Here is a 12,449-nt window from a genome sequence, read left to right on the forward strand (position 1 = left end):
GGGGGAGGTTTCAAGGCTAATGTCAGGTGTCTTCCTCAGTCTTTCTCCACTTTACTTGTGGAGGTGGAGTCTGCTGCTGAATTGGCCAGTCTAACTAGTAGCTTGCCCTGAGGATGCCCAGTCTCTGTCTGTCTCCTCAGTGCTGAGGTGATACACAGCTCCCACACCTGCCTGGCTTTTACCAAGGTGCTAGGGATTCAACCTCTGTCCTTGGTACTTTAACTGAGTCATTTCACAAACCTTTTAATTTTTTTCTCCTTTCTTCAGACCTACAGAATTTTTGGAAATTAAGGTTGGCCTCGGGTTCATGGTAGCCAGCGCTACCACTGCCCACCTCCTGAGTACTGAGATTACAGATCTGCAGCCCCATATCCTGTCTATGAGGTGCTGGAAATCTAGCCCAGAGCTTTGTACATGCTAAGCACAAAATCAACCCATTGACCTACAGTGTCAGACATGCTCCAGTGTTTTCTTCCGTTGTGGGGATGTGAGGGTTAGAGGACAACTAGGGGGACGTGGTTTTCTCGCTCCACCATGTGGGTTTCAAGGATGGATTCAAGTAGTCAGTCAGGCTTAGAGCAGCAAGTGCCTTAACCCACTGAGCCTCCGCATTGGCTATCACAGGGCTTGTCTTAATCAGGACTGCCACCCACTTTTCTTCATTGGACTTACTGTGTCCACTTGCTGTGGACATGCTTCTTTGGACATGCCTCAGTTTCGTTTTTGTTAAGGTACAGCATCAACATCCAACCAGGATCTATACATCCAAAATGTTTTCAAGATTCAGGCAGGGAATAAAAAGCATTAAGGGATGCGGGTTTCTGAAGGGCCAGATATTTTAATGGGGACAGGACAGCCCATGATCAGCTCCATCTAATTCTTCTAATGGAACACAAACCATTCCCGCGTCTTGGAGACGTCTCAAAAGAAGTCGCGGTCCTCTGGAAGCTGTCGGCTTTCAAAGGTGGATCCCATTCTTCGTTTATTATTTTCCCTTTATTCTATTTTATTTGACACAAGGTCTCTCTCTGTAGCCGAGGCTGACCTGGAATCCTCCATGTAGCTCAAGGTGGCCTCAAACCCAGGGCAATCCTCCTGTCTTAGCTTTGAAAGTGCTAGGTTACAGGCATGAGCCACTATGCTAGCTGCCATACAAAAAATTTTTAGAAAATCCCTGGCAAGTGCTGGCTGCCACTGCCAGGCTGTCTGTCCTTGATAGTTCTGTTTTGGAATTTTCCATGAGCTTGTAAATCCCCAAGGTAGATAATGGAGTTCCTCTGGCCTCTCAGCCGCCTCCAGGGCTGTGCTCTGCGACTCCAAGATTCTAGGAACATAAGCTACACACCTGTAATCCCACCACCTGGAAGGCTGAGGCAGGAGGATCTCAAGTAGTAAGACCCCTGACTCTGAAATAAAAAATAAAACTGATTCTTCTGTGAGCGTAGATTAGATTATCATTTTGAGATCTGGCACCCCTCCTTTTTAAATATTCTTTTTTTCCCCACATTTATTTACTTGTGTGTATGCTTGCATATTCCATGGGCACAGGTAGAGGTCAGGGGACAGTTTAACTCGGGCTTGGGTTTTCAGGCTTCTTCATTCCTGTGGATGCATCTCATCAGCCCAGGTTTGACTCTTTTAACACTACAGATCTCCAATTCTATAGTGGTACAACTTAGGGTCTATCCTAATGGCAGCTGCCATCTTCATGGGATTTTTCTTGGGGTGTGTGTGGGTGTGGGTGTGGGTGTGTGTGTGTTGCTGCTGTTCTTCTTGTTTCTGTTTTTGTCTTGAGGTAGAGTCTCACTCTGTATCTCATACTAGCCTATAACTTAGTACATACCCCAGGCTGGCCAGGAGCTCTGCTATCCTCCTGCCCCAGCTCCCTGATTGCTAGGATTACAGGTATGGGATACTATACTATGCCTGATTTCCTTTTCTTTATAGTGAAAATGTTCAAAACCATCTCTTCTAGTCTCTTGAAATGTAGAGACATGGGTAGTTATATAATATATATAGGATTTAATGAGTTTGGGTCAGGAAGATGGCTCAGCCAGTAAACATTGTTTCTGCTAAGTCTGACCACCTGAGTTGGATCCCCAGGAGGGTGTTGGAAGGACAGAGCTGACCCCTTCCCACAGTCCTCTGATCACTGCCCTCACTGTGACCCATAGGAAATGAAAAATCTTATAAAAGTTAAAAGATGCTTTTAAACGATTTCTCAGTTTCATTGTGCTCTGCTCAGGATTCTCCTTCTGGGAGAAAACATTGACCAAAAACAATCTAGGGAAGAAAAGGTTTATTTGGCATACGATCCATCATCAGAGGAAGCCAAGGCATGAATCTGACAGGAGAAATTAAAGCAGAAACCATGACTCCAGCTGATGTTAAGATAAAAAAAAAAAAAAAAAAAAAAAACCTAACCAGGACGCATAGAAATATGGTTTGCATACTAACAATTTACTCACATATGTAGTTACCCAGGGCTGCTGGCCCATGCCTGTAATCCCTGTTACTTTGCAGGCTGAGGCAGGAAGGTTCTAAGACTCAGCACTGTCTACATAGTGTGTTTGAGGGCAGGCTGGGCAAGTCAGGGAGACTCTATCTCAAAAAAAAGTAGAGGAAGGCTAGGGGTGTAGCTCAGTGGGAGAGCATCTGCCTAGTGGGTGAAGCTCGGGCTTGAATGCCCACTCCCAAGCAAGACAGGGATATGTGCAGCTCAGAGGCTTTAGCATATAGAGAATGCATCCACCACCATAGTTAATCGAAAACTTCCTCATCTTCCAAAACTTTTATTTTTTTTTTTTAAACACAAAGTATCACTATTATAGACCAGGCTGGCCTTAAACTCCTTGCAGATCTACTTTCCTCTGCCCCCGCAAGTCCTGCAGTTATAAACGTGTGTGTTATCATGCCCAATTGAAATTATTATTTATTTACTTATTTATTCACATCCCAAATGCCACCTCCCCTCTGGGCTCCCCACCCCCCAGTCTCTACCCCTCCCATCCCCCATCCTCTATCCCCTTCTCCTCTGAGAGAGTCCACCCCTCAGGTATCCCCTGACCCTGTTGCAAGTCTCTGCAAGATTAGGCGCCTCCTCTCCCACTGAGGCCAGACAAAGCAGCCCTATTGGGGAATGGATTCCACAGGCAGGCTACGTTGTGGGACCCACGTGGACACAGAGCTACATGTCTGCTACATCTGTGCTAGGGCCTCGGTTCAGCCCGTGTTCGCTGTTTGGTTGGCGGCTCCGTCTCTGAGAGCTCCCAAGGGTCCAGGTTATTTTTCTTTGTTACATTTTTTTTTTTTTTTTGTGCTCATTTAGTTTTGTTTATTTTGTTTTGAGATGAGGTTTCGCTATGTAGCCCAGGCTACCTTTGAACTCATGAGCCAACCACTGAAGTCCCTGAATGCTAGGATTATAGTCCTCTGCCGTCATGCCTGGCTTCCGAGAGAAATCCTTCAAAACATTTTTTCTGAATGTATTCATTTATTAGGGGGAAGAGTCTGTGTGTTTGTTCTCTTTGTTGCATTGGTTCTCTCCTTCCACCATGTGGGCCCAGGGGTGGAACTTCATTATTCCTGTCAGCAGTCACCCCAAGCCCGGTCTCCTATCTCTGGCATCCACTAACCTACTTTTCCTTTGATGTGAGGTGAGAAGCATGCTAAGGTCAAAGCAGAAAAAGTGTTGTCTTCCGCCATTGCTCCACACGCCATTGACTTTAGGATACCTTACCAAAGCCAGCAGCTCAGTGGATAGGATGACAGGCCAGCAAGCTCTTGGGGTCTGTCACTCGGCCTCAGTGCTGGGATTACAGCACACACAGCCATGTCTGGCTGGCTTTTTACATAAGTGCTGGGTATTCAAACTCAGCTCCTTGGGGATAGACAGTTGGCTCAGCTCTTAAGAGCTCATCTCTGTTCTAGGGGACCTGAGTTCAGTTCCTAGCACCCACCTGCCATCTAACTCCTGTCTCTAACTCCAGTTCCCAGGGGTCTGCTGTCTTGGACTTGCCTCTGGAGGCAGGATCCTGCACATGCATACATGTAGACAAAACAGTCTTACATGTAAAACAAGATCTCTCATGAAGATTTATTTCTATGACTTTTGATTACACAGAGGACTGTGGGTCTCTATGTGCATGCGTGCACATGAATGCAGAGGTTTGTGGGGACCAGAGGTGTAGGATCCCCTGGAGCTGGAGATATACATACTTGTGAGCCACCTGACATGGGAACCAAACTTCAGTTCTCTGCAAGAACAAGTGCTCTAACCACGGACCCATTTCTCCAGCTCACTGATCAATTTCCTATCGCATTAGATTTGCATACTCTGGACATTCCATGCAAATGAAACCATGTGTCCTTTTTGATGTCTGGCTTCTTTCACTCAGTGTGTTTTCTAAACCCATCCATGTTACAGCATGTGCTATGTCAGTACATCATGTGTTTTTATCCCCACTGTTCCATTATATGGATGCACCCCACATTTTGTTGCTTTTATGCAAGTTTTTAAAATACAGGAGACAGAGAGCCAGGGAGAGGGCTTGGTGGGTCAGGGCAATGACTCTGTAAGTGGGGCAACCTGAGCTATGCTCTCTGACCTACACACACACACACACTTTAGGTTAAGTAAACTATAGAAGAGATGAATATAGTTGATACCCCAGTACTGGAGAAGCAATGATGTTATCACAGTTCACACCCACACCCCACAAAGCAATAAAGCTATGGTCAAGAGTGATCCCCAGACTTCTTTTGGTTTGGGGCTTTTTTTAAAAAAAAAAAACGAAGTCTTACAGTGTAGGCCAGGCTAGTCCAGAACTCACTATGTTGGGCAGGCTGGTCTTGAACTCATGATCCTCCAGCCTCAGCCTGGGCTGGGAAAGAGGAAAAAAAGGGGAAGGAAAGAGGAAGACAAAGAGCTTTGAAAAGTAATATTTGGAGTTTTGGGGTAGGGACTGTAGGGGACTAGGAAGCTGAGTGTACACAGACAGAAGTTGGGAGAACATGGGCCAGGGTATCTGAGGGACTGTTTCTGATAAAGTATGTATTTTGTTTTAGTTTGTTTTCCAATAACAGGGTCTTGCTTATGTATATGTATGTGTAATATTACACATTCATATATATCACACACAGAGAGAGAAAGAGGACCTCGAATTTGCCATCCTAGTAGGGTGCATGCAGCACCACGACCTGCCAGGTATTTCCAGATCTTCTTTTAGGAACTAGTAAGGCCGTCATGGCGTTCATCAGAGGACCACAGTGGGCCTGCTGACGGGTCCTGGAGGAAAAACAAAACAAAAACGCAGAAGTGATTTGAGACGGCTGCGCGGCCCGTTCTCCCCCGCGCAGACTCTGTCTCTTTCTCCCCCACGCAGGCCAAGCTCATCGTCCCCAACAGCACGGCGGGACTGATCATCGGTAAGGGAGGAGCGACCGTGAAGGCAGTGATGGAACAGTCCGGCGCGTGGGTGCAGCTGTCGCAGAAGCCCGAGGGCATCAACCTGCAGGAGCGCGTGGTGACCGTGAGCGGCGAGCCCGAGCAGGTGCACAAGGCTGTGAGCGCCATCGTGCAGAAGGTACAGGAAGACCCGCAGAGCAGCAGCTGCCTCAACATCAGCTACGCCAACGTGGCGGGGCCCGTGGCCAACTCCAACCCCACCGGCTCGCCCTACGCCAGCCCGGCTGACGTGCTGCCCGCCGCGGCCGCCGCCTCTGCCGCTGCTGCCTCGGGTCTGCTGGGCCCCGCGGGGCTGGCGGGCGTGGGCGCCTTCCCCGCCGCGCTGCCCGCCTTCTCGGGCACCGACCTGCTGGCCATCAGCACGGCGCTCAACACGTTGGCCAGCTACGGCTACAACACCAACTCGCTCAGCCTGGGCCTCAACTCCGCCGCCGCCTCCGGCGTCCTGGCCGCGGTAGCCGCAGGCGCCAACCCCGCAGCCGCCGCCGCCGCTAACCTCCTGGCGTCCTACGCGGGCGACGCCGGGGCGGGGCCGGGGGCGGGGGCAGCACCGCCACCGCCACCGCCCCCCGGAGCGCTGGGTTCCTTCGCTCTAGCCGCTGCGGCCAATGGCTACCTCGGTGCGGGCGCGGGGGGCGCGGCTGGAGCGGGGGGCGCGCCCCTGGTGGCCGCCGCGGCTGCGGCCGGGGCTGCCGGCGGCTTCCTGACGGCCGAGAAGCTGGCGGCCGAGAGCGCCAAGGAGCTGGTGGAGATCGCGGTGCCCGAGAACCTGGTGGGGGCCATCCTGGGCAAAGGGGGCAAGACGCTGGTGGAGTACCAGGAGCTGACGGGCGCGCGCATCCAGATCTCCAAGAAGGGCGAGTTCCTGCCCGGCACGCGGAACCGGCGGGTCACCATCACGGGCAGCCCCGCGGCCACGCAAGCCGCTCAATACCTCATCAGCCAGCGGGTCACCTACGAGCAGGGGGTGAGGGCTTCAAACCCGCAGAAAGTGGGATGAGGCCTGTGGTGTGCGTCCCCACCCCCTCCCGCTCCTTCTCCCTCCTCTTCCTCCTCTCCCAACTCCCGCCAGACTTGAGCTTGGTGTGACTCCTGCTTGGCTTGGGATGGGGCTGGGTAGGCCTGGCTGCACCCTCCCTTCTGGTAGTCATAGGCAGGATTGAGTGACGGCTGGGAAGGGGGCTTTTGAGCCCCCTTCCCAGCCTTGAACTGACCCCCCTCCTCCCTCCCTCCCTCTGCTTGACTGGACCTGACCCACCTCTCCCGGGGTCCAGGTCTATGTGATATCTGTATATATTGCATTTTGTTGATTTTAATAGAAAACAAAGCGTTATTTTCTCTTTCTTTCCCTCCTTTTTTTTTTCTTTTTAACTTTTTCTTCTTTTTTTGATAAGGACCCCCACTCCTTCATAAGATTTTTTTTGTTGACATATGGGAGGAGGGGAGGGAGCCTTCAGGTCACCTGGAATGAGGTGCCTCTCCCAAACACAACATCCTGCCTCTCTGATTGCAGTTCCAGAACCTGGGGAAGAGACACGAGTAGGAGTAGAGTTAGCCACCCAGGAGTCAGAGCTGAAATGAGGGGTTTGAAACTCTCCCCCGCCCGAGCCCCCAGGATTTCCACATTTCCTCAGCTCCTCTATCGCCCTGCAGTATTCCCTCGAGTGGAAGTGTAACTTTCTTCGTTGAGCTGAGATTCCTGCTGGGAATGACTCCAGCTCCAGGATGCTTCAGGTCCTGTGAGCCACACTGTTGTGACAGGCGCAGGAGCAGCTGGCTGTAGCTTCTTATGGCTCTTCCTAGAAGAACGAGGGTCCCTGTTGTGATGTCACTGAATCAAGTATTTACGGGGTGCTTCCAGTAACTCCCTATGATGTCATAGGCAGTATTTCCTCAGAGGCTGCCGCTTCTGGTACTGGTTAGAGAAAATCATTTCCTGTGAGGTCACTTCTGTGATGCCAGGGGCAGGGGCATGTACTTCCTGTGCAATCTCGAGATCACTTCCTGTGGCATCATAGGGATGAAGCATGCGCTTCCTGTGTTGGACAGTTGCCAGTTCCTAAGATTTCCCCCTCCTCTCTCTACACTCCTCTTTGGTGGGTGTTGGCCCTGGGCGAGGGGGAATCCCTAGGAAGAATGGGACTTGGATTTAACATGGAGGATTCTGAGGGGAAAAATACTGTCAGGGTCATCTCCATCCAAACATGCCATCTATGAACTTGTCTTCACAGGCAAGAACGGGAGACAAAGCTAGTGAAAATGAATGATTGCTAAAGATCCCCCCTTCCCACCCCTGCCTTTTGTGTGCATGCCTGTGTCTACGTGGTTTCATTTCATTGATGGATGAGCCAAATGTATGGTGGCTCTGTCAGGCCAGTGTGATCTGGTGTAGAGTTCAGTGAGCCTTGCAAAGTTTAGGGTATCTCGGGCTGAAATGCCTTGTGTGGTCTGCCGAATTTGACTGGCTTGGCGGCTTCCAGGGAGCTGGTGATCTGCTGCTGCTGATCCTGATAGGTCAGAAATGTTCCGTGTGTGTGCTCAGCTTAGACTCAGGAGCTAGGAGAATCTCTGGAAGCATGACAAACAAGGCTACCCTGGGAGATGTCTTGGGAGTAGCTCACTTGGCATGGTGGCTCCAGTCATCTCTGCAGAGTCAGCTCTGAAGAGTCAGGGCCTGAAAAACCTATAGACTAGGATTGCTGAGACATCCTCCTGTCCCCGCCCATTGCCCCCTCCCTGTTGGAGAACACCTTCGGTTTCCTCCAAGCCCAAGCAGGGTCCTCAGAGCCCTGGCTCCATCATCAGCATCTCTGGGGGAGGGACACCCCATGCCCGCTCCCTCCTCCATCCCTTCCTAGGTCTTCCAGACCCTGCTCTTCTCCATGGCTTTGGGGACATCTGGCCTCCTTGTTTCTATCCCTACAAAGGAGCTTGGAGGAGAGACACCACCCAGACGATGCCTACTACACCCCTGAAGCCTGGGAGGCCCCCTACCCCATGCTAGAGAGCCACCCCCAAATCAAAATGTGAAAATCCCTAGAAAGCAATAGCCTTCGAGGTACCTCGCACTGACTCCCCCTCCCCCAGCCCTTCCACAGGAATGGGAGGCTACAGCCTAGCACTGGGGTGACTTTTTTTCCATGTCCTCATTTCCCCAGTGAGGGGCAGGCCCCATTTCCTTGACACACACACCCCCATCTCCCACCTCCTATCGCTGCTGCCCCCTTACTCCTAATCTCCACCCTGAGCCCAGATGGAGATTTTAGTGCCAAAACAATTCTTGATACCACTTTGTACATATCTTCTACAGTTCGGGGCTGTTGGGATTGGAGGTGGGGTCGGGCCCACAGGGTCACTGCTCCCCTCCACCCTTAAATGACCTTACTTACAGTATTTCATGTAGCTCCACCTGCATGTGGGTAGTAAAGTATCTAGCTGGAATCTCCCCCCCCCCATAAAACCCTCAGGCCCCATGAGGAGGGGAAGGAACAGGGGTGAAACAAGGTCCCAGATGGGTAGGTGGGATAGAAACACCATTTGTAAATCATCTGTGTCCTCCCCTGGGCAGCCTGCTTTCCATTAGCCCATTGGCTGGAGTCCGGGGCCATTCCCTGTGTGACATGCCCGTGTTCTCAGGGATCCGTTACCCCACCAGCCAGGGCTATCTGAATGGTAGCTGGCTAGCTTAGTAAGCTGGTCCGCTCACCGTGTTGGTGAGTGAGGAGCCACACACCTCCCCATCCCCAGTTACCCTAGGAAATCCCATCACCTTCCCTATCCCCTGAAAATCCCTTCTGAAATCTAACCTCAGTCTTTCTGCTGTAGTTGGTCCAGAAGGGATACATAATGCAGGCCAAGGATAGTAATTATTTTAAATAATAGTAATAGCAAAAAATCATTCTCCACCCCTTCTGCCCGTTAGCCAATCAGATCGCAAAGGATCTGACTGGCCTCCTTGCATCCCACTCTTCAGCACCAGTAGGTGCTTAATAAGTTAGTGTTGCCTGCATTGAATTGACTCCTTCCTCATCTGCCCTCCAGCTGCCGATACCCCGCCCCCAGCATTCTCCTCTCTAAATCATTTCTCTGCCTCCCTAAGGCCCACTGGGTTTTCCTCTTGTGGTTGCCCCTCCCCCCACGGTTCTCTGTCCTGTCTCTACCTTTGTCTGTATTCTTCCCCTCCTGAATTCGACTCTTTCATTTCCCCTTTAAAAGCAAAAAGTGCCAAACTTCCTCGGAACTGAGCCGATCTGGGGGAGGAGAGGATCTTACACGGAGGGGAGGAACCACCTCTCTTAGTGGGAGGGGGGCCTTAAGAGGCAAAGAAAACACTTTGGGACGCTGAGCTAAATTGGATCCCCTTCCTCGTTCCTCTCGCCCTGAGTTTTTTCTTAGAATCTTTATAAGAAAAAAAGAAAAAGAGAAAAAAAAAACATTTTCAACTAACCCCTACTTTTTTGGATTCCCCTCTCCCAAATTCCACCAGCCAAGGAGAACCCCTTTTGCCTTTTTCTGGGCAAATCCATAGAAACTGGGGATGGAGAGAGAGACTCCACCCTCTTTTGCTGGCCCAACGAGGTGGTTGATGGGGAGGGACCTCAAAGCATTTGTGACAAGAGGGGTTCAAAGTGCCAAATTTCACCTTCTTCATCCTGTCTTGGGCAGGGTTCTGAGCCAGCCTGCCCAGTCGTCAGCTTTGCCCTCTCCCAGCCATCTCTACATGGGCGGGAAAATTTTGCCGCAATAATTAACAGGGCAGGGATTGGAAGGCAGGGATTTTGCTCTGTCTGTACTGGAGTTGGAGGTGGGAATTTTGGGAGCGGGGCAAGAGTCTTACAAATGGTTGGGGACCTATACTCGGAATATTACGGTACCACTTGTTTTCCCACGGTATATTTTTTTCCCTCCACTCTTGACCAACCAAATCCCTTGGAATATCGGACCCCTGTCCCCACCCCAGTTCTGTTTCTTCAGCCCGTCCCTGTGGCCGACACCATCCTTATTACTTTATGGCTAGCTGGTCTCCAGCTATTTGAAAAAGGAGAGGAGGTTCTCTCCCTTGCGTGGACTCTTGCGGTTTTGAGCCTAAGATAACAGGTTAATTTGCAAAAGCGTTCACCAGAGCAGCGGTGAAAGTGGCAATCTAGGCGTCCAGGATGCTCCACTAGGTTGTACACCTGTTGGACAGCTAGACAGGCCTTCTGCCCAGTGCATCCACCCCAAGCGCCGTCCGGAATTGAGGCCGGCGTTGTCAAAACCTGAACTGGTTGTCACCATGAGGGAGAACAGAATCGCAATACCCAGGTCGGGGAAGTGGGGTGGGGCAGGGAAGCCTGGTTTACGCTTTGTGGAGTGTGGACACCGAGCCTTGCTGTCCGAGCCCTCTTCACCACAATCAGCGGTCTTGATGTCCCAGCTGGTGTGTCCCTTCCATCGGGTCCCCACGGCTCTCAATTGTGGCATGGACGACCTCCAGCTGAGTGGCAGGACGGAGGGAAAGTCTCTGGAGGGTGGTGGTGGTGAAGATTGCTGGTTTTTAACCCCTTCTCAGACAGTCTAGGACACTCGTCTTTTTAGAATTAATATAGGGAGACCCTCCTCCTTCCTCCCTTTCCCCCACCTCCCTCCCACCCCCACAAAACCACCAATCTCTCATCTAAGTGACTCCATCACAACCGGCCACCACTGGAACCTGCGGCCTCATTGCTCCAGCCCGCCCCACTCGACCGTCAGACTCGCTCCATCGAACTCTTTTGATTAACCCTTTCTGTGTTCATCCCACGGAAAACCTGTGTGTCCGGCAGGGAGGCCAGGGGGGTGGATGATAAGGGCAGTTGCAACCTTTCCTCCATCTCCTCCCAGCGCCCATGCCTCCCCATGCCATGCCCCCATCCCTATCCCTCACCCCTTAGGATCCGCCTCCTCTGGGGGCACAGGGATCTTCTAGAAATACCTTTGCTGTTTGGCTTTGCAAAGGCGGGCCTAGGGGCGTGGCCTCCCCATCGGAGAGCTCACTCTGGCCGTCCTCCTCGTTGCCCCCACCCACTCCCCACGCCTTCATTGTAAATAGTCACTTTTGTACTTGGTTTGAGCCAGGCGACGACGTGGGGAGTCTCAGTCAGTCTCTCTCTCTCTCTCTCTCTCTCTCTCTCTCTCTCTCTCTCTCTCTCTCTCTCTCTCTCTATCTCTCTCTTATTTGTGTTGGCATCTCAATTACTGGAGGCATGGTCCACATCCCGGTTCGATTTGGGGATTTGGGAGAAACCCAAGATGTGCCCCGCCAAAATGTTAAAGGTTTTGAGAGAACAGTATTAACTTGGACAGGGCTGGCTGGAGTGCACAGGTCCCCCGACCGGGAGGAGGGAGAGGAAGCCTTTGTTCTTGAAATTCTGTGAAATGGGTTCATCCTCCAAGTTCCCTGAAAAACCCCTGGGGGGGGGGGGGGGCTGAGAATTGAATCCTCTGCTTCCTCTGTTGGAGGCAGGCTCAGAAAGAATGGCTTTGGGATGGGGCTGTCTTTGGAGAACTGACTGCTGAATTCTTCCTGGGACCTGAAGCTAATCTCTGGTAGGCTTGTTTTCTTGCAAAGAGGTAGTCAGATGAACGTCAAAGGTTCCTCTCCAACCCTTAAAGGAAAGATGAAAGCCCCCGCGGCTGGCCCCTGCCTGATCCACTCTGCCGCATTATAGTTTGGGGGTAGGGTGGGCAGTGAAGTGGCCATGCCTCCAGTTTCTCCATTCAACCCCCTCTTAACTGATTTCCTTTCATCTTCTTCGACCAGCGCCGCAGCCCACTTTCTCTCCGCCACCTCCAGAAGCTCTTGGCTGGGGTCACCGCACTCTCTTCCCTATCCCCCCATCGCCATGCCTGGGCCATGCCCACCTCTCCCAACCACTCACCCCCCCCCCAGTGTCCGTTGTGTGACCTAGTGCACCATGTATTAGCTTCCATGGACCCCCCACCCACCCACTCCCCGCTCCCA

The 12,449-nt window shown here is 51.6% G+C and overlaps 1 protein-coding gene across 1 annotated transcript in view; it reads left to right on the top strand.

Moving 5' to 3' along the window:
• Nova2 (NOVA alternative splicing regulator 2) overlaps positions 1 to 11,671 on the top strand; it is a 36,884-nt gene extending 25,213 nt beyond the window's left edge. Inside the window, exon 4 of the mRNA XM_034489367.2 lies at positions 5,385 to 11,671. Coding sequence (XP_034345258.2) covers positions 5,385 to 6,467 — 1,083 coding nt within the window. The 3' untranslated portion in view covers positions 6,468 to 11,671. The remainder of the gene's footprint in view (positions 1 to 5,384) is intronic.
• The last annotated feature ends 778 nt before the right edge of the window (positions 11,672 to 12,449 follow it).

Source organism: Arvicanthis niloticus, chromosome 1 (assembly GCF_011762505.2).
Source record: "Arvicanthis niloticus isolate mArvNil1 chromosome 1, mArvNil1.pat.X, whole genome shotgun sequence".
NCBI lineage: Eukaryota > Metazoa > Chordata > Mammalia > Rodentia > Muridae > Arvicanthis > Arvicanthis niloticus.